At 32.9% G+C, this 22349-nt stretch overlaps 2 protein-coding genes across 3 annotated transcripts; both read left to right on the forward strand.

Moving 5' to 3' along the window:
- The first annotated feature begins 7141 nt into the window (after window positions 1-7141).
- On the forward strand, window positions 7142-9178 carry LOC111986440 (uncharacterized). 2 transcript variants are annotated; one of them, XM_024018067.2, is made up of 3 exons: window positions 7142-7245; window positions 7539-7865; window positions 8207-9178. In XM_024018067.2, exons 2-3 carry the CDS (start codon window positions 7541-7543, stop codon window positions 8923-8925), a joined length of 1044 nt encoding a protein of 347 aa, XP_023873835.1. In that variant the 5' UTR covers window positions 7142-7245; window positions 7539-7540; the 3' UTR covers window positions 8926-9178. The 2 variants fall into 2 exon arrangements, with proteins under 2 accessions (XP_023873835.1, XP_065633697.1); XM_065777625.1 differs by lacking the exon at window positions 7142-7245 and adding an exon at window positions 7253-7409.
- A 3899-nt stretch (window positions 9179-13077) lies between these two features.
- LOC112027250 (uncharacterized) lies at window positions 13078-21171 on the forward strand. Its single transcript, XM_065777590.1, has 8 exons — window positions 13078-13593; window positions 14141-14276; window positions 14745-14881; window positions 15401-15602; window positions 15848-16086; window positions 16528-16662; window positions 16759-16795; window positions 19716-21171. The coding sequence occupies exons 1-8, from the start codon at window positions 13387-13389 to the stop codon at window positions 20897-20899; spliced, it is 2277 nt and encodes a 758-aa protein (XP_065633662.1). The 5' UTR covers window positions 13078-13386; the 3' UTR covers window positions 20900-21171.
- Window positions 21172-22349: the final 1178 nt, after the last annotated feature.

Below are 22349 nucleotides of genomic sequence, written 5' to 3' on the forward strand. Positions count from 1 at the left end.
CTGAGAAAATGGGTAAGAAAATGTGAGAAAGTGTAGGACAATAGCATTTTCAGTATGCAACCAAACACATGAAAATATTTTCTAGAAAATTTTTCATAATGCAGCCAAACACTCAGAAAATATTTTCCTTTCCCGAAAATACCATTTCTGGAAAATATCTATTTTCCGGAAAATATTTTACGGCAACCAAACACAGCCTAGATTGCTAATTTTGGTGATTTTTACTTGAAATTTTTTACATATCATACCAAATATCTAAAAATATCTTACTAAAAATATTTTCAAATGTGCATTTTATAGCTAAACAAGCTGCGCCTAAGAAACAAAGTGTGCATGTCATGTACTAAAGAATGAATTTTATTTTTCATACACCGACAGTTAAAGTGTGTTATCCGCTGATCTTTGCATCTTTTACAAGTCTTAGTCTTTAAAGAACGACTTAAAAAGTTTGCAAATTTAACTTTTTACATAACAAAAGTATAATAGTATACCTATTTAATCATTCATCAAGTATGGCGGGACGGGTTGGGGGTAGGTAGCCATCAATACTCAACTAGGTCTGTTATGCCGATTCGCATCTACTCATTGGAAATGCTATATCCTCATAGTTAAGCTAACTAGATTCTACAAAAATGCTATATGTTTTATAATACGTTTAAAACAACCCTAATGAAAAAAATAATTTTTAAATAGTTATTTAGTAAAAATGGTCAAGCCTTGTTTCTAAAAAAAAAAATTATGGGTATCTTTTGCAAATACATTTTCCATCGAAATATTTTCCTTTATTTCTTAACTTGTACTAGCATAGTGTTACTCATTTTACATATAAAAATGTTACGCTCTGTTTGTTTTAATGTAAAATGTTTTATAAAAAACTTTTTTAGTATTTTCTCGTGTTTATTATATTGTAAAATCTAGTCAAATTTGAAAATGTTTTCCATTGACTATAAACTCTTTTGTAAAATGTTATAAAACCTTTTACCTTAAAAAACGTGGTTAAAGGTTTTTTAACAAAAATCACACGATAATGACTCTCTCCCCTCCCCTCCCCTCCCCTCCCATATGATGGTAGGCCTATTAGAGCTGTTGGAATGACAATCGATGCTGGCAGTTTGATAGTGACTAGATTGCTAATTTTGGTGATTTTTACTTGAAATTTTTTACATATCATACCAAATATCTAAAAATATCTTACTAAAAATATTTTCAAATGTGCATTTTATAGCTAAACAAGCTGCGCCTAAGAAACAAAGTGTGCATGTCATGTACTAAAGAATGAATTTTATTTTTCATACACCGACAGTTAAAGTGTGTTATCCGCTGATCTTTGCATCTTTTACAAGTCTTAGTCTTTAAAGAACGACTTAAAAAGTTTGCAAATTTAACTTTTTACATAACAAAAGTATAATAGTATACCTATTTAATCATTCATCAAGTTTAAAGATTATAAAATAACCCACTATGATGATTATTTTATTTGTTTGCTTTCACTTTATTTAAATAGTTTTCAATTGAATATATTTGCGTCAAAACTTGTTATTGGAAAAAGAAACACTACTTATAATATGAAATTCAACTTTATTTTACTCTTATGCCATATTTACAACATGTAACACACTAAATTACAAGACTCCTGATAAATTAATTTGAATTACGATCTTTTACACGACTCTTGATAAATTAATTTGAATTGTGATCTTATATATAAAAAGATTAATGGACCCACTAAGTGGTGCAATATTTTTGCCACATTAATTGTTTATTGCTAAGAAGTAAAGCATAACTTTTGGACTGAATGGCAGTCAATCGATATCATATGTGATACAAAGATATTATACCATGACGCACTTTCGTCAAAGAAAAAACTATATAATAAACTTAAAATGATGGTAAAGAAAAAGGTTAAACTAATTAGACGGCCGAATTTTCCTCAAAAAAAAAAAAAAAAAAAAAAAAAAAAAAAGTTAGACGGCCGAATGAGAGTTGAGAAACGTGACTAAAATCTAAATTAATACCCTCTTCCTAAGACTAAAATTAGATTCCCCACAAATTAACAAAGAGGCTAGAGGAAATGGGGCATGAATTGTGATCATATTATTATAATAAAATTTTAAGTATGCCAAATCTTTTTCATTAGCAATTACAAAGAACATCACTACATCTTGTCTCTTGATTCGCACCAAATGTTTTTTCAAAAAGTTAATAGGTATTCAATTCAATTCAATCCCTAGGGGCTCTTCTTAACAACTTTAATCATCTTAATTATATGCCACAAGCAACAAATTAATGGCAATTAATGTTCTTTGAAATAAAGTATCTGGAATTTCTTTTTCAATAGCCTATATCCTCTGATATTGCCCACCCATTGCCATGAGTGACCTTACGTTTTCCACACAAACTGAGATAACCAAGGACCAATGCTTGACCCACTATGGGATGTACCATTGTAGTAAAGTTTATGGAAGTACCTAAATTAGGTACAAATCAAGAGTCAAATAGAAATTAGAATTCTTCTTACTTTTAGAAAAAACAAATATATATATATATATATATATACTCTCAGCATATATATATAAAGCTGGAAAATGTTAATTCTAAGTATAAACATAACAGTTTTTATGAATATTTCATCGAAATGATATTTTGTAAATAATATCTAATAAAGTGATATCATTGATTTTTTTTTTTTTTTTTGGTAGACAATGTTTGGTTATAAACTTAGTTGTAGTCTAAGACTAAAACTCCACTTTATTTTTTATTTTTTTTATTGAATATGAATTTTAACAAATCTACCATTAGATTACATTTTCTTCTTATATTTTCTATTTTGCAAAATTTTTAAAAGATCAAAGATCAATAGCTATGTTACAGTCAAATATTTAAATTTCAAGTTTATATAGTATAAATTATGTATAAAAAAAAAAGTTTATAAATCGAATAGTAAATAACATCCGATTTACATAAAATTTGATATGTTATTAATAATATAAAGAAAATATAATCTAATAGTTAGATTTTCAAAATATGTAGCTATGTTAATTTTTTTAGTGAGACTTGTAGCCTTAAACTATAACTAAATTTATAGCCAAACTTAGTTTTTTTTTTTTTTTGAAAAATAATTGATATAGTGATAAATTCAAATGAGAACCAACAAAAATATTTCGACTTAATTGTTGTGAAAATTATTGTGTATCATTTTTTTTCCCTCATTTCCTTATTGGGAGATAAGCGTACCAAACTTAGCAACTAGAATTTGTCCTTCCAGCCCTTTTCTAAGGTTAATTCAATGTCAATGGCCACTGACTATGCTTATATTTGTATAATATACAAAGTCATTAAAAGATTAAATTTGAATGGTCAAAATTCTGGAAAAATACTCTAAAATAATTTTGAAAGAGTCAACTTCCAGATAGATGCGTTTTTGTACTTATATTTTTTTGCTAAGATGTGTTATTATTACTTTTAGAAACATAATAGAAACCATCACAACATCTGAAAGAATTTATTTGGACTATTACTTAACTAAGTTGCTAAATTAATCCATATATTACAAGTTTTTTTTAGTTATTATAAATAATTTGATAATTGGGGGAGAAAGAATTTAAACCTTAAAAGTCTCCGTTGAAAACATTAAGAGTGCTTTTTTTTTGGGGTTAAATATTAAGAGGTGTAATTGAGTAGCAAATATTAACTACAAATATTAAATACCAAATTCTAGAAATAATAATTAAGCATGAAACATACAATACGAAGATTTATAACAAATTAGAAAACCAATAAAAAAAAAATCTATTAATAGAATAAACACTTTCGGATCCGATCACATTAAAAATTCAATGTACAGGAAAAGTTATAATTAGTTAGAGCTTACAAAACCTTTGTAACCTAAACTTTTTATATAAATTTTTTACACATCCAACTTGCCTTTCTATCGCACTTGTCTCAAAATCCTTGGAATCATTCTATATAGATTTCCTCCACAAACAAACCTCCTCCGCATGAAGAATAATCTTTGGCACTGAACTCGTTGGAAGAATTTCTGTGGTTTCAAACTAATCTTGCAAATGCTTTCTAAGGGATCATAAAATGAGTGGGTAAAATCTAATCATTTTTTAGTTTAGCTTAAGGAAAGAAAGAACTAAGATTTTATTTGTATTTCTATAGTTTGAATCATGAAAGTCTTTCTCACTTCAAAAAGTCATGCATTAAGTGGTATATTCGTGACCAAAGTTGGTAAACTACTCATGAAGCTTGGATTTTAAATCCTGACGATTTCACTTGACCAATTACTTCTAGCGAACTAATCATGAAGCTTTTGTTTGGATTATTTGAAGTGAGTTTGAATTTCATTTGAGCAAATGTTTCCTGATCTTGATTTTTTTTTTCAATAGCTTTGTATAGAGTTTTTTTTTTTTTTTTTTTTTTTAATTTAATTTTTTTTATACAAGATAAAAATTTTATTTGATATAATCTAAATTATAGCTAATTTTGTGTTAGTGTTCTATCTAAAATTTTAAAATTTTTGTGACAAAAATGAATGACACATTAACACCTGACGCAAAAGCCAAGAAGACCATAATAGTAATACTCGAACCTCTTAGAGTAGTTTGGTACACTGATGGAGATTAAACGGGAATTGTAATTTTATTAATAGGAATAAAATGTGTTGTAATGTAATAACTAAACCTATTCATTAATTTGTTGTGAATTATAACATTAGAATGAAACTTAACATTTATTTTAGAAACATTTTACTCATACAATTATGTCTCTTAAAAATTGTTATTTTAAATTTAAGAGAGGTATGTGTAGTTTTTTTTTTATTTTTATTTTATGATTTTTTAATTTTATAATTGTTAGATGTATATGAAAAGTTTGTTTATTTGGAAATATGTTAAATTTTGAAATTATTGCATTACTAAAGAATAGCTAATACAACCTTTTAAGACCTTGTTTGAGAGAAGGGAATAGAATGAAATGGAAATGAATGAAAAGAATAATTTTAGAATATTATTCCCTTCCCTTGTTTAGGAGTTTTAATAGAGAGAATGGAAAGTTCATTCCATTATTTGAGAGTTTAATTGAAAGGGAATGGAATGGATATGAGGGAACATTCATTCCTCTCTATTCCCTTAAAATCTTAAATTTTCATTCTCCTTGAAATTGGGAGGAATAGGAGGGAATGAAATTAAATTTAATGATTTTTTTACTAAAATTTCCAAAATACCCCTATATATTCAACCATTTATTTTAAAATATGGGTTTAATAATAATATTGTCATAAAATGATTTTATTACATTCCCTCCATGTTGCTTCCAAACAAGATTACTTACATTTCATTCATTTTCATTCATTTATTTTAAAACATCCAATCAAGGTTACTTAATTCCATTCCTTTATAATCATTTCATTTCATTCCATTCTCTTATGAACTTCCAAACGGAGCTTAAAGATGAATAGTTATATCTTATTTTGAAGAATAGCTATTAATAAGGAATGATTATTTCTTATAATAAAAATATAACTAAATTAAAGGAATAACTATTACATTACAACGTTTATTACAGTCTACCAAACATACCCTTAAAGTCAAAACTAAGAAAAAAATTGATTCCAAATTAGACTTCAATTAGACTCTAATTTGATGCCAAGTGTCCAATTTAATTTTTTAATTTTGGTGAAGCTATTTACTACATTACAAGAATTGAGGAGTGCAATTAAAAAGGCATTAAATAATGTAAATAGTGTGCAATTGTAATTGTTCTTAATTTTTTCCATGCACAAGCTAGTTTATTACTGTTTTTGACTCTTAGTTTGTGGTTGGAATTAGCTAACATTAATCTAACAAACTCCTCCTAATGCAGTCACAAAACATCACATTACAGACTCTAAGAAATACATATAAGCCTGAGAAACCGCAGACAAAAGCTATTCTAACTTGTAAGTTCCCAGTTGGGGCCTAGTCTAGGCTTTAATTGAGAAAGTTTAATAAACCATTCCATAACACACTATGAAACTAGTACAATTAAATCAAATGGGTTGGGCTAAGATTATTTACATTAACAATCTCTCCAGGCCCAATAAATCAGATATGCCTAATAACGACAATCAATAATAGAACAAATTAATGGGCCCAATAATATAATGCATATCCCCAAGCCTTAAAGGCTTTAGGGTTTTGTCCCGGGGTGGGGAGGTGGAGTTATTTAATTAAGTAAATATTTCTGACCAATCTCCAGAAAGAAAAAAGACAATTTTAAACAAATAATACAATTACAAAATAAGCTAAACATAAAGTCCTAGAGATAATTTTAAACTCCCACAATAGAAAATAAATAACAAAACCCAGGCATATAAAATAAATTTCAAATCCCTACAAAATAGTTCTTGTATGCCTATGTGTATAAATACCATGTTAGCGCAGTTCTCAGCAAATGAAAGATCATTAAAACATTTGGACTTTGGAAATACTTTAAAAAATCTTATACCCTACCAAAAAATTCTTAATGATTCCAAACTGGCTAATCCTTTTGATATGAGTATAATTCTAATTTAAAAGGATGATTAAAAAAAAAACTTTGACCTGCTATAAAAGAGTCTATCAAAAGAAAACATACTTAATATTATCCAATTACAAAAGAGATATGACTACATATTTTCATGAACAAAATATTGTTAATGGCTTAATGCTAAAACAAATTATTTAGTTGATTATATTACTTTTGTAAAAAAAAAAAGGGTAGAAACAGTAAAATTTGGTTGAAAAGATTCCACGTGCCCAATACATGTTCTATTAAAAAAAAAAAAAACGAGTTATTCTAAAAAAAAAAAAAAAAAATCCTTATCATTTATCCAAGGAAAAGTTAATGGATGCTCAAAAGGTATTGTATAAAATATTTAAAAAAATTTTAGGGAAAATTTTTTTTTGGACATATTTTATATTTCTCATGAAAGAAGTATAAAATTTTCTAAAATTGTCAATTAACAAATGTTCTAATAGCACCAGTTTACATGATCTTTTATCCTATGCCAAACATGTGATTGGGCCAAAAGTTTTTTAAAAGGTCAGAACATAAAACAGTGATTGGATTGGGCTATCAAAAAAGGGGCCCAAAGTAGAGGTAAGGAAAAAAGCCCATAAACTGCTATTTCGGGGAAAAAAAAAAAAAAAAAAAAAACACAAACTTTTCATTTTGACGCTCACACAACCTGGGACTAACTTCCAATTTCCAACTAACATAACGGTAACATCTCCAACTTTCGGTTCCTTCTTAGTTTGAGACTTTGAGTTTCCTTAGCATAAGCTCTCTGCAAACTTTGATTATGTATTGTACTCGTTTAAATTTAGGTTTTTTCCTCCTAAAATTAAAGCAACCAGGTTGTAGACTCTATGAATTTTGCCCATAAGGTGTTCGACAAAATGCCCATATATGCTAAATTTACTTTTTTTTTGGGTTATAATTGTTAAGTTACTTTACAAGGAAATTTGGGTTTCTTTTATTATTGTTATTATTATTATTTTGTGTCAATGATTTAGGCATGGATGTGGCACATTGCTATCTAGATGGCAATGCTGATGCTGTGGAGTTTTGTCCGCACGATTCTTACCAACATGTTCTGGCGGCTTCAACGTACACGTTACAAGAGGGGGATTGTCCCAGTCGATCTGGGAGCATATCACTGTTCAACGTCGATGCTAACATGGGTCGCTTTGATTTGTTTCATCGTGTGGACACAGTGGGCATATTTGATATAAAGTGGAGTCCAGTTGGGGGTAGTAATGTGGGTTCTTTGCTTGCTCAAGCGGATGCTGATGGTTTTCTGAGAACTTACAGTCTTGAGGATAATTCAGATGGAGCAGAAGGTATGGTTTCTATTTCTGTAGCATATAAATAATTTAGCAGTCAGTTTGTTACTTTGTTTGTCAGAAAGTGTGGAGAAAAGGAGTACATAATTTTAAAGAAGTATGGAGAAAAGAGAAAGGAGAATGTTAAAAATTAGTAAATAAATGTGTAAAGATGTATTAGAATAGAAGCTATTAAGATTTACTCTTTCTTTTCGCTTGTATATTCCAAGAACAAAGTGGAGGTTATTAAATGCTGTAGCTTTTGTTTCAACTGAAAATATTGTATTGGCAATGCTACAGCTTTTGGCTATTATATCTGTTTCCGTTATATATGGTTTCGTTTTTAACTGCTGATGCAGGGAGTTTCTTGAAAGAGATAAATGGAGTAAAAATCAGTTCGTCCATGTGCCTTTGCCTTGACTGGAACCCCTCAGCCACATCAATCACAGTGGGTCTTTCTGATGGTTCTGTCTCAATTGTTTCTGTGTTGGAGTCACAAATTGAAATACAACAACAATGGAAAGGGCATGATTTTGAGCTTTGGGCAACTTCTTTTGATATTCACCAACCCCAACTGGTATACAGTGGTTCGGATGACTGCAAATTCAGTTGTTGGGATCTACGGGATAGCCCTTCTAAGTTAGCATTTCAGAATATCAAGGCTCATAAGATGGGTGTTTGCTGCATAGTGAAGAGCCCTAATGATCCTAATACTGTACTTACTGGTTGTTATGACGAACACTTGAGGGTATGGGATGTAAGATCAATCTCAAAACCTGTAAATGAAACTTCAATTTGTTTAGGGGGAGGTGTTTGGAGAATCAAGCCCCATCCTATTTTACCGGGTATTGTCTTGGCAGCTTGCATGCACAACGGGTTTGCAGTTGTTAAGATTGAAGGGGATAACACTGAAGTGATTGAAACATATAGTAAGCATGACTCACTCGCATATGGAGCAGATTGGCAGAAATGTGAATCAAACCAGGAAGGCAAAAATAAGAGTTCTGTGGTGGCTACTTGCTCGTTTTATGATCGGCTTCTTCGAATATGGATGCCACAAAGTGATATCACAACATGATTTAGTGCATCTACGGGCATCTCTCTAATTGCAGTCAGAAGGATCCAAGTTCGATGTTTTCACCCTTGAGAAATCTTTTTTGATACTTCATTTGGTATGTGTGAACGTGATACGTAACCTCTCTTCCTCCATGGTGACATGATTCAAGAAGATTTTTGGGTTCCAGCTATGTTTATTTTATAAAATATAACTTTTATCTATATAGGTCCTTTTACTCCCATCCCTATAAGAAAGGATCCTTTTCATTCTTCTATTGGAGGACATAAGATCTACATTTGTTTTTTCCCCAACAATGGACCTTAAGGAGGGGGGGAGAGAGAGAGAGAGAGAGAGAGAGAGATGGGACATAATTTTAACGAAGACATGAATTTTTTAATGTGTTCTTATTTGATAACTGAAATCCTTTATCACCTCTAAGGTTATTGTAAGTTGGCTTGCCCATTAATTTTGGTGAACAAAGGGTGATCTTCAAAATGAATTCAAGAAAACTTACATCTCATTGCAGAGGGAGCTAGAAAAGAATATAGACGAATGTGCTTAAATTTTATACTTGCAGTTGTGTCTACTTGGTGTTAGGGAACACACATATGCTATCGGCTCAAGAAAATGTATGCCAATGTGCTTAGGCAACAAACGCATGCCTCTCCCTCCAAAACCCCACACATAAAACCAAAGGTCATTTACTGCCTGGTCTTGGCCCTTGCGTGGCCTTTGCCTCACATGGCCTAGGAAGCGTGTCAGATTCTGACCCAGTTGGTCTTAGGTTTGACCTTAGCTTGAGCCTAGTGGAATCTCGTAAATAGGTTGTTCGTAGCTTACTTGTAAAATGGGTATCTTCTGACATGAAACTGAGGTCATTAAGAACTCAAACCTGCTGAATATTCAATGAGCTTGTGGACCATCTTTCAGTCTGCTTGCTCAAGTCTGATAAAACCAAAGGTCATTTACTGCCTGGTCTTGTCCCTTGCGTGGCCTTTGCCTCACATGGCCTAGGAAGCGTCAGATTCTGACCCAGTTGGTCTTAGGTTTGACCTTAGCCTAGTGGAATCTCGTAAATAGGTTGTTCGTAGCTTACTTGTAAAATGGGTATCTTCTGACATGAAACTGAGGTCATTAAGAACTCAAACCTGCTGAATATTCAATGAGCTTGTGGACCATCTTTCAGTCTGCTTGCTCAAGTCTGGCAATTTATACTTGAGCTTCAGACCCAATTAAGAAGAAAAAGAAAAAGAAAAGATCTTTGGTTTTGTTCAAACCAATGAGCAATGCTTTACAATCTTTTCCACAACTGTTGACGTGGCAATGTGTGATTGCAGCAATCACCTTTTCACAATGACACACCTTATATTAAAAGTGAAAACCACTGTAGTCATAAATTTTGCTTCCACAAATTTTCACAATAATTTACTTTATTTATCACATCTTCTCACTTTACAAAATAAATATACAAAACAAACATTCAACGTATTGGTTTTATTTTAGTTTTTAACATAATAAAATAATATAAATAACATAATAAAATAATATATCAACTACAATAAAATAATATATTTACTATAAAGCAGTGTGAACACATGAATAAAATAATATATTTAATATAATGCAGTGTGAAGACACAATTTAATAATACTTTTTTTTTTTTAAAACTTTTTTTACTTTATTAAATTGTGAACACACGATTTAATATAAAATTTACTTTATTTATCTTACCTTCTCACTTTATAAAACAAACATCTAATATCAGTGGTTTTATTTTGGTTTTTAACATAATAAAATAATATAAATAATACAATAAAAAAATATATCTAATACAATAAAATAATATATTCACTATAAAGCAGTGTGAACACATAAATAAAATAATACATTTAATATAAAGCAATGTGAATACACAATGTAATAATACTTTTTTTTTTTACCAAAAGTGGCAGTGCACTAGATATGTGGAGCCAAATTATTTGGCTTTGGCTCTACCAATGTAGCCATAAATTTGTATTTGGTTGTACTAAAAATAGCAATATAGTTTTTTAGCACCACCAATACTAATGCTTTTACACAGGCCACTTTAACAATTGTGGATTTTTTTTGATACTATATACTTATGTATATACATATATTTTTTTAATATCATACCTACAGTGTCCAAACAATTCCGACTCAATAGTGTTATTCTGCAATTACTGAGGCTAGCTTACTACATTTGTTGTAAGTTTGTAATTGTTTTTAGTAAGCTTTATGCTTTTATATTCTGTCTTGTCTTCTTATCCATGGGTTCTTTTATTCGTTTAACTGTTTCCAGAAAGTAAATTGTGACAAATGTGAGAGTGTGAGTGAGCAGGGAAAGGATAGTGTATTTGAGGTTGAGCTTCAAAGACCCTTTTATCTTACAAGTTACAACTACAACCGCATTTGTCACTATATGAATGAGATAGATCTTCATTTTCAATCGTTTTCTGTCTTTGCTCTTTTTTCCTGCTTATGTGGGGTCTCAATTGCTAGAGACACTACACTGTCTAATGTCTATGTTCTTTTGAATTCTTTCTGGCTTTACATTTACTGTTGAAATTGATGGTCCCCCCAATTTGTACCCAGCACATCATTCACTGTTGGCAGGATGCAATATAATTTACATAGGAAAGAAGAATGGGAACGAATTTGCTGAATCAGTTTCTTATCTTTTGGAACCAAAACAACAGAATAATTAGAATTAACTAGTTATTTTGTTCTCAATTTTTTTTGTTGAGATTGGAAAGGACATTGTTTTACTCTCTTTTCATTGAATGAGACGATGCCTCGTGTTTCTAAGTACAATGCCCTGTGTTTCTAAGTACAAGAGCCTCCTTATAGGCCAACTCCTAGATGAGAAAGTCTTCCGATAGCTCTCTTAAGATTTTCGAAGTATAATGAGCTTGAGACGCCTAACTATATATTTGGAACAAAGTGGGATCCTTAATTCAATCATTGTACTAATTACAATATAAAAGATTAGCGTCTATTTCATTAGAGAAAATTGCTTACAAAAGCAAATTACTTTATAAAATAAAATGTTATGAGAACAAAAAATATCATACAAAATTAGTCAACTTGCCAAAATTTCAAACGCAATTAACAAATTAACAATGTCCGCAAATTAGAGACTGAAGATATGGCTAGTGATCAATAATCAGTGGTTAGGGAAACACATTTTAATGTGTGGACAAGGAGGGATACCTTATCTGATGGCAACATTTTCTATTAGCTGGACAACCGGAATCATTGGATCGAATCTACAAACACAAACCTCTACACAATTGAAAAAACATTTACAGAACATATATGAAGGGAAAACATGTTTCTACTTTACCAATGAGATTATAGGTCGGTTAATCGGTGAGTGTCCAAACTTGGGACTTTATTATTAATTTTCTGGGCCAGAAAGTGCAAAATAAAGAAAACAAAAACAAAAGCAAAGAAGTTTCATGTATGCTCTTTATGTTATAACTTTCACAATTCTTATTCAGTGGTCTCGTTTAATTCGTTTAACTAGAGAATGATATGATGCTAAAAACACAACGGTGGAAGAAGTAATGGAACTATGGACCATTAACTTGTCTTTGTCTTCATAATTCTTTGCATTAAAAACAGAATGGAAGATGCCAAAATTTTCTTTTACTCCCAAATACCAGTAATCTAATGCAGTTATCACAAACCCATGACCCAATAAACATTCTGAGTGCTTTTAAATGTTTAACACAAGCAATATAAAATTATTACTTCTTCCTGGGGCTCAGTAAATTTGCAGTCTTGCCCACCATTTAACAGGCCAAATTCTGTGGAAATTATATAAACTTGGATCAAATTTTACAATCCCAAGAAATGTAATTGAACCAAGTGATTTGTTTTTATATTTTAGTTTTATTTTTAAACATGCTATGTGAGTTAATCCACTAAATGACATAAAGGTTGGTTTTAAACTGTGTGTTGGTGGGAATATTAATTAAGCTTGATGCTGCTTTGAGCCCCCTCTAGTAATTTTTTATAGCCAAAAAGATAACCAGTAATGCTTCTTTCCAATCTTTACATGTCTGTCTTAATTTTATAGTACTAAACAAATCCTTGTCCTTGGTCTCTCCCTCTCTCTCTCTCTCTCTCACTGTTTTTTTTTAGCTTAAGTCTCTCTCTCACTCACTTACACTGAAAGCTTTTAACTTGCACTGTTGGTCTCACGTTCACTATCCTTAACTGAACCTTCATCGACCACTAAACAGTCCAAACCAATCTTCTTAAGTTACTCTCTTACTTGTGCTATTCACTCTATAATCTCTTTTCTCTTCCACTAATCTCATTTTCAACACTGTTTCCATACAATGTCCTTCTCTCACTGTTCAAAGCTGCTTTCACAAACCCCAAAAATGTGCTTCTTTTGGTTATAAATTTTTGGCATTTACATGCATCAGACTCTTAATTGGGGTTTACTCTGAAATGGGCTTGCTCAAGCTTCCATTGTTGGTTTTACTTTGCTGGGTGTTTTCTCTTTTGAGTTTGATAGCACTCTGTGATGACTCAGAGCTCACCGTGAAGTTCTTGAAGGCTCCCCATATATTCTCTCATCTCAGCTCAGCCACATTCGTCTTTGAAGTTCTTGAGGGTGGGAATGGCTCTTGCACCAATTGTAATATCACTTGCAAGGTACGTTAAGCTCTAGTATTACTTTGTTTTACTTAGCTTTTGTTTTGGGTGCTCTGCTCTGCTCTGCTCTCTCTCTCTCTCTCTCTCTCTCTCTCTCTCTCTCTCTCTCTCTCGTTTATAAGTTTCATGGTTCTTAATTTAACTTCACGGAGGTGGTTGATTTCAGAGAGTAATTAGCACGTCTTTCCACTCTGTAAGGATGTAACGAGCTTGAATTTTCTTTTAGAGTTTAGGCTAATCAAGAAAACTATTTGGAATTCAGTTTATTCATATATATTTTTTGTAATTTTCTATAGGTGATATGGTTATTATAATGAACAGTTACATGCCATATACTTGCTATTTGGTCATATTCTTCCTGCTGCCAAGCTAAATGAATAGGATTGTTTTTGCTTTGTGTGTGTGTGTTTTGCTTTCCAACTCAATGGTAAGTGGGAAGTGAAGAAGCTGCATAATGGTTTGATTTATTGGGATAACTTTAGATTTTCTCTTGATGTCTATTTGGCTTGTTCCACAAAATAAAAGGTTAATAAACTTCTTGGTGCAGCTGGATGATGGCTTTGCTTCAGACTGTGAAGGCAGGATGGTTTTGCATGCAGGCTTGCAGGATGGAAATCATACATTTGAGGTTTGCACCAACGGGTCTGGAGGAGTTGGCTGTGCTAACTATAACTGGACTGTTGGTTAGGAACCTTCCTTTTATCCCTTTTTTTTTTTTTTTTGTTATTATATTTTCTTCAACTTAAATAAGACCTTGCTTGAAAGTCCTCGACAGTTATGTCTATGAGGATATGTTTTGCCTCCCTATGTACCGACTAATTGAATGTGACAAAATCAATTCCCATGAGCTTATATTGTATTTTTTGGTACCCAATTTCTAATTTATACATTTTTCTGAAACTGGCTCTACAAAACCCATCTACTCAATTTTCAATTTTATATGAAATGCATAACTTTTTCCTTACTATTCTTATTTTTAAAGACTTAAACAGACCCTGTTTCCACTGAAGGTTAGTTTGACACTTTATCAAGCCTATTGAAACAAACTGAGTCTATGATGTTAACATTGCAGATTAGATTTTCTGGCAATCATGCTGACTTATATCTTTCCTGTACATTTAGCTGATTCATATTATACCTTAATTTTGCAGATACAGTCCCGCCTACAGCATATATCACAGCCTCAACACCTTTCACAAATGCTCTAAATGTTTCTATAAATATATCTTTCAGTGAACCCTGTACTGGTGGAGGAGGTTTTGTATGTTCATCTGTGAATGCCTGCAACGTGAGTAGGTGGCTAACAAACATATGAAAAGGCCTCTAAATTGATTTTATGTTCTCTCTTTGGTTCTTGCATTATTATAGTGTTTCAGCATTTCGGTTTTTGGTTGACTTGTTCTCAACCTTTCTCTTATTGAAGTATGGCTTTAGTTGATTAGAGAAAGATAAAATGGAGTTCCCTCTAGTGTAATGGAGTCCACACAGCACAAGCAATAATGGTGGATTATATCCCTGACCAAGGATTTATTATCAGATCTTTTCCATAAGGATCTTTTATAATAACATTGCTTGAAATGTGTTGTGCACACTTATCAATACATGATATAATCTTCTTTATCTTGTATATTTTTGAATCGCTGTAAAATGTCTTGAAATTCCTCTCATGGAACAGTCCACCTTGTTAATTGAGTAGATGCATAAAAATTGAGTTCCATAATCTAGGTTCTCTTGCAAGTAATTTTGTCTAGACTGAACAATAAACCAAATTCTAACATGTTCATCATTTGTGGAAAACTCTTTAAAGCTTTTGGTCTATGGTGCTGGCCAAGTTATACCATCCTCACTCAACATTCTACAGCCAAACCTCCAATATTCCATCCTTGTGGGTTTATCATCTACTTCTCATTATGGGCGAGCGATTTTGGTAATGGATAAGAATTTTTGTACTGACAGTGCTGGGAACAAATTTACAAGAAATGCGAATTCTACTTTCTTTGTGCATTTCGGTGAGTCTCGTTTCTATTTCCATAGGATCAATAGACAATATGTGTCATTATTTTCAAGAAGTTATAAGTGATATGTCCTTTCATTGCTATTCTTGTTTTTATCTAATTGATGCCTTGTGCTTTACTTACTAGAAATTTGTATCATATTAAAATGAATAATCAAGACCATTGATACAACTTAGTTTATCTAATTTAATTGTTGTTGTCAACATGTTCTTTACCTGCTGTGTTCATTAATTCCACAGATAGACGAAGTGTGTTTGTCAACTTGAGGATTCATGTTCCTGAAAGGCCACTTCAACTTAATGGTGAAACTAGACTGGTGCAAGCAACTAATAACTACAAGAAACTAAAGGTGTATTTGTACTTTTCAGAGCCTATTCTCAACTCATCTGCAGAAATTCTAAATTCTCTCCAAATAAGTCAGGGCACACTTCTTCCTGTCAGTGGAAATGATCTTGGGAATCGCAGATTTGGCTTTATGGTCAGATGATTCTCACAATCTTTTTTGATTTTGGTTATTTTTTCATCCATGAGACTAGAAGTTGGTTCATAAGTTAGAAGCCTGTTTAGTTGTCCTACAAATTTGGAATGGCTCATTTATATTTTGTATAATATGTAATGCACAACTTCATCTTGAATGGGGAGGTCACTTAGAAACATTGGAGCCATTTATTGAAATGGGCAAGTTAATCATTTTTAAAAATTAGTAAAATGCCCTAATTTCAAACTTTTTATTTTGATGATTGCATATTTTGAACTCTCCCCTAATATAAAATACAAAATGAAGCCATCAAATTCCACGGGCTGATCGAACAGGCCCTTAATGTTCTTGAATTTCATGTTTTGATATTTATTTATATCTCTAGGATATATTTTTCTCATACCTATTCTTGCTTACTCATTTTTCACTCTCTCCTTTCAGGTTGCAAATTTATCTGGCATGGCTATAGTCACACTAAGCATTAATTCAAACTCTATAATAAGTAGACAAGGGACTCCAGTTTCCCAAGTTGCACCAGTTACTTTCTTGTATGGTACGATCTACACTAGTTTACAAGTNAAATTTAAAACCAATGAAAAATAGCATGTAAATGTGCAAAAAATGTGAATCTTAGTTCTCGATACACATTGGTGTAACTCTGATATGATGCAGTTAGATAACTATGCTATGATGGTTGTCTTGCACAGAAGTGATTTGAGTTAATGTACAACCAGTGTGAAACATCAACTGAATAACAATTCTAAAATATGTGAGGACACGGGACAGTAGACCAGTTTTGGTGCCAACCAATATGATAATGATTAATTCCATGAGACTGATATGAACAAGAAAGGAACTTGGTCACAATTACATCACATATTTGGAAAGTAGAATAGAAAAGATGACTTGATAAATATATATATATATATATATGTATATATAAATAATTAAATAAAAACCCAGCTCATTCTATGCGTCTCATAATGAGAATTAGACAATTGTTTGATTAAAGAATTCAATATAAGTAGAAATTTGAAAGATATTAATATTGGGTTTGCAATGAAAATACAATACAAGCAGCATTATTACCTTTCAAAACTCAGATTTTGCACCATAAACAAATAGATAAAGATTCATTTGTGGGGGAAGGAAACAAACTGTCAAGTTACCTCTAATTAAAGCAGCAGAGGCCTCGCAAATACAAGGTAGTGCAAGAATTATAAGGAATATTTCAAATCTTGGAATGTGAGTACTCCATAACCCCTCTGCTTTTCTGGATTTTTCTTCCTGAATTTTAGGATGACAAGGAGTAAAGCATGCAGCAGTATGAAACTGCCACCAATTATGACTAAGCAGAACATGCTTCTACTAAAATCCCTCCACCTACATGAGACAAAATCTAGTAAGAAATTACACTAATAAATAAATGAGCCTGTCTATGGCACCTCAAATCCAAATGATGAATTCACCAATTTAAATGGAAATGAATAATAGGGTATGAAGTATCAAGAATGTCCTTTTGGTTTGAAATATAATTTGCAACAATTCAAAGCATCAACCTCTTTAATTTTTCACAGCACCTACAGAAAATTCTACATCTAAATAACAAGTATACCAAATCGTACATTCCCAGAATTCTTTATCTTCCATTCAACATTTATAAAAAAAATAATATATATTCGAAATATTCCTTTGTTTCTTTCATAGTTTTTCTGCTTTATATTGTATATTTTTTGCCAAAAAAAAAACTCCATATGGAATCATTTCTCCACTTGTTTTGTGTCTATAAAATCCATATGCAAGTGCATGTAATAATAGAAAATAAGAGTCCTCATAACTTACCCATTTAAAATATGTGGATCCAAAATATATTCAGCTTCTGGTCTAATATTTTGGTTCTGCAGGTGTACAAAGCATTCTATCACAAAATTTATTCATTAGATAATTGAAGAAGTCAGGAAAAGCAGAGGTTTCAGACCTGAAAGTATGATCTATATTCCATTGGAGTCAGTGGCAACCCATATACAGAAGCAGCCCTACTCAAATTCTCTTGTTTCAGCTGCACACCTGGAAAATTTTCTGAATCATGAATTTTAGATATGTAGGGATGTGAGTTGGAAGAGGGACTTGAGCCCATCAAGACCGGCTGGGTGTTCTGAGTTTCCCATGGAAGACTGAAGGAGGGAATGCTCCACTGCAAACCCCTTGCAAATTCATGATACTCCACTGGCAGTGTCACTGCCAACCATCTAGATAATGCAAAAACCTGAATATGGCATGCAATTCTCTGTATGAAAGAGAAGCAAAAATGCAAGTTAGTTCTACAAGAATGATGCAGTTCATAAGGTTTGATAAGCTATATATCAGATACTTAAAATGGCAGTAGGTTACAATCATCTACATGCCAAAAACCATATATTTCTACAAGAATATGGTTTTGATAAGTTCTACAAGAATGATGCAGTTCTTGAGGGTCTATTGCGCACCCCCCCCCCCCAAACCCTCCTCCTCCTCCTCCTCCTCCTCTCTCTTTTTATGCCAATAATAGAATAACACCCCTGCCCACAAAATCCCACTCTGGAAAGGTCGGTCCAAGTTTTCCATCTTTGGAACCAACAGGCTCCACAGGCTTCAGTTGGTCCTATGATTCAAGAAGTTGGACAACATGGTCAAAACCAACCAAAATATTTAGAGAGTTCAGTTATAGATTAAATCTGTTGTATAAAAATCAAGGAAAGTTTTTCTTGGACTGTATTATTTTTCTACAGGAGGAAAAGGGTTAATTTGTTCCACAGTATTTCTAATTACTTTACCTGATTTACAAGAGGCTACATATAATATAATCATAGTGAGATAACCTGCTTGGTACATTGTGATTAACTTCTGGTTCAACCTTACAAAATAGTGGATCAACCACCAAGAAAAAATAAGCATATATGATATGTACATCAGAAAGATCTTGTTTTACCATAAATGAAATGCTTTGCAAAGAATAAGACCATAAACAAACTTTAGAATGAAGAGATCACCAATAATGTGCTTAGTGTTCTTATTCAAGGTGTCCCAAGAAAGTTAAAGGTGCACATCGACATGCTATCATAACTTTTTTTGGGGTCATGATTGTTTGTCAATAATGTCATTTAAAGAAATTTGTTTCAACGCTAAAGAGTTTGTTAGATTTATCTCTGCCCTTTTTATAAAATTTATATATACATATATATATATATATATATTTATCAAGTCATCTTTTCTATTCTACTTTCCAAATATGTGATGTAATTGTGACCAAGTTCCTTTCTTGTTCATATCAGTCTCATGGAATTAATCATTATCATATTGGTTGGCACCAAAACTGGTCTACTGTCCCATGTCCTCACATATTTTAGAATTGTTATTCAGTTGATGTTTCACACTGGTTGTACATTAACTCAAATCACTTCTGTGCAAGACAACCATCATAGCATAGTTATCTAACTGCATCATATCAGAGTTACACCAATGTGTATCGAGAACTAAGATTCACATTTTTTGCACATTTACATGCTATTTTTCATTGGTTTTAAATTTAACGCTAAGAACTTCAAGTACAGATCTACATGGTTTAATCTTATCTTACTTTGTGGATTAAGGAGGATCGGCATCAGAGATTATAGTTGGCATTCTGCTTCTGGGTGCTGTGTCATTTCTACTGCTGGTTTTGCTCTTGTTCCTCTCTATAGGTATTACATTTGCAAAGCTACTTCAATACAAGGAAGTTCATCAAGTAGGTCGGAGATTTCACTGGTATCAAGAAATAGTCCGAGTAACTCTGGGTCCTGGTAAGAGAGGCCAGTGGACGTGGAAAAATCAACAGAACTCTAATTGCCTAACCATGTTAGGGCCTCTATTTGAAGATTTAAGAGGCCCCCCAAAATACATGCTCTCACAGATTTCCGGGGGCAGTTCCCTTACACATGGTGATCGGATCATTGCCTCTGATGACGAAACTGAAGATGCAGAAGCACCTTTTATCCAAAAGCTGTTTGGAATACTCAGAATATACTACACGCTGCTTGAGTCCGTGAGACGTGTTTCACTAGGGACTATGGCTGGTGCCTATAAGGAGAAGTGGTCTTCTAAGACTCCCACAATAATCTTGTTATGCATCACCTCTTTTCAGCTCTTCTTCCTTGTTCTCAAGAAGCCATTTATTAAGAAAAAAGTTCAGTTGGTTGAGATCATCTCAGTTACCAGTGAAGTAGCTTTATTTGCTATTTGTTTTGTTCTCTTGGAGAAGGAATTTTCAGCCAGGGTTGAGACTATAGTTGGAGTGTTCATGCTTATACTTTTCCTAGTGGGGTATTTACCACAGATGATGAATGAATGGTGTGCTTTGTATAGACAGACAAAGCAGCTGGACTCGGCTGAGAAGTCTTTCTTAACTGGTTTGAAGATAGCTTCAATTGGATTAGTTCTGCTTTTCATCCCACACAAGTTTTTGGAAAGCAGGTTCCCAGTTAATGGTCACCATGGGGATGGAGAGACTAATGTCACTAATTCTTCAGCTGAAAGGAACAGGAACTCTGGGAGTAGGAACTCGGGCACAACAGTGCCAGAAAAATCATGGTTGAAACAACTAAGAGAACTGGCAAAGGCTAGCTTTAGTAAGGATGAAAGTGGGGCTCCAAGTGATCCCTCAACCAGTCGTGCAAGATGGAGTGGGTTTTGGGGCACTAAAGGTAGTGGGAGCCCTACTTTAAATGCATCTTCTGATTTCAAGTCAAATCCAAGCGGGTTGTACAAAGATTTAGAAGCCATTTTTGCATCCAAGTAAAAGTTAATGATTCAAAGAACATTTCATTTAGAACTCTGGTTTCATTGCAGTTTCTTTATCCATCTTCCAACTGCAGATGCAGTGCTGACTCCACTATTTTTTGAGAAGTAATGAGAAATGGGTGATTGCTTAGAATTGTGGAGATGGGGTTGTAACCCTATCTATTTTTAAGTTGTGACCCATTTTGTGGGGCAATTTTGTCTTCTTTTGAATAGCCATGAAAGTTAGAACTATAAAAATTTAATTTAAGCAAAAGTTGGAACTTGTTTGTATCTAGTTGTATTGGTGCATATTGTTGGGTTACACGTGTGAGTGAAGTCCCATATTGAATAAAGATGAGAAGAATAAGTGGTTAATATAACATAATTGAGCACATACCTATTGGGTTTAGGTCTTTTAGGTTAAAGTGTACCTTTATATGTTATATTAATTACTCAAAGAAACTCCCTAAGGTGTTTATTTCCCCTACAAGTAGTGTCAGAGCCCATGGTTGTGTGACGAAGGTAGTGAGGCGTTCATGGTCCCAAGGTGTTTATCTCCCCTACAAGTGGTGTCAGAGCCTATGGTGGTATGCAGTGAAGGTGTTAAGGTGTTCATGGTCCCTACTCAGCAGTGACAGAGAAAGCCTTAAACGGACCACACACAAAGATCCTGGAAAAAAAAGAAAAAAGAAAAAAAAGCCCAACAAAGGATTGCTAATGGTGCTAAATAATGGTGTGATGCGAGGTTCCCATAGACATGGACGTGCGGAGTTCTCATGGATGTACGTGCGGAGTTGACATGTAGTTTCCATGGATGGCGTACGAGAGACTCAGGAATGACGCGTTGATGAAGTGGAAAGGCCATTAGGCAAGGGGGAGTGAGTAGGACTTGTTCATGGCCCACAGAGAGGTCTTAAAGCCCATAGAGAGGCAGACTCACACGTGAGAGGGAGATTGTTAGGTTACACGTGTGAGTGAAGTCCCACATTAAATAAAGATGAGAAGAATGAGTGCAAGCATATGTGCAAGGAAGCTCCCTAAGGTGTTTATCTCCCCTACACATATTTGCAAGCATGGAATTGCAATTAACATTTAGTATCTAGGGAAATCAAGTTTGCTTCAAATCAGATCTAAAAGCTTTATTTTTGACCTGAGAAGCAAGTAAACTGAGAGTAAAAAAAATTTTAATGATTGGCCAATGGCAGCTTGATTATCATTCTTGTTGCCACCGAGTGACAAAAGTTAATTCTGTAAATTCATGCTCCCTTCAGTCTTTTGCATTCCCTAGATTCCCTAAGTGCAGTCACTAGCTTCGCTTACTTTGCACTGTATTTAGTCTAAGATTTGCTAACATGTCATCACACTAAGTCACTAACCATACTCAGCAAGGGACATGGAGCCTGAGCCTTTATTGCAACTTAAGTTAGTTGAAAGCTTCAACAATCATATTATTGTGGTGGCAAAAATAA

The sequence above is a fragment of the Quercus suber genome, unplaced genomic scaffold (assembly GCF_002906115.3).
Source record: "Quercus suber isolate HL8 unplaced genomic scaffold, Cork oak 2.0 scaffold_160, whole genome shotgun sequence".
Lineage (NCBI taxonomy): Eukaryota > Viridiplantae > Streptophyta > Magnoliopsida > Fagales > Fagaceae > Quercus > Quercus suber.

What these genes read in the sequence shown, in the direction of transcription:
- LOC112027250 (XM_065777590.1), top strand. Translation starts at nt 13,387, where the DNA reads ATGGGCTTGCTCAAGCTTCCATTGTTGGTTTTACTTTGCTGGGTGTTT. An exon ending in ATTGTAATATCACTTGCAAG is followed by an intron (nt 13,594 to 14,140) that starts GTACGTTAAGCT and finishes TTCTTGGTGCAG; the next exon opens with CTGGATGATGGCTTTGCTTC. An exon ending in TAACTATAACTGGACTGTTG is followed by an intron (nt 14,277 to 14,744) that starts GTTAGGAACCTT and finishes TTAATTTTGCAG; the next exon opens with ATACAGTCCCGCCTACAGCA.
- LOC111986440 (XM_024018067.2), top strand. Translation starts at nt 7,541, where the DNA reads ATGGATGTGGCACATTGCTATCTAGATGGCAATGCTGATGCTGTGGAG. An exon ending in TAATTCAGATGGAGCAGAAG is followed by an intron (nt 7,866 to 8,206) that starts GTATGGTTTCTA and finishes CTGCTGATGCAG; the next exon opens with GGAGTTTCTTGAAAGAGATA.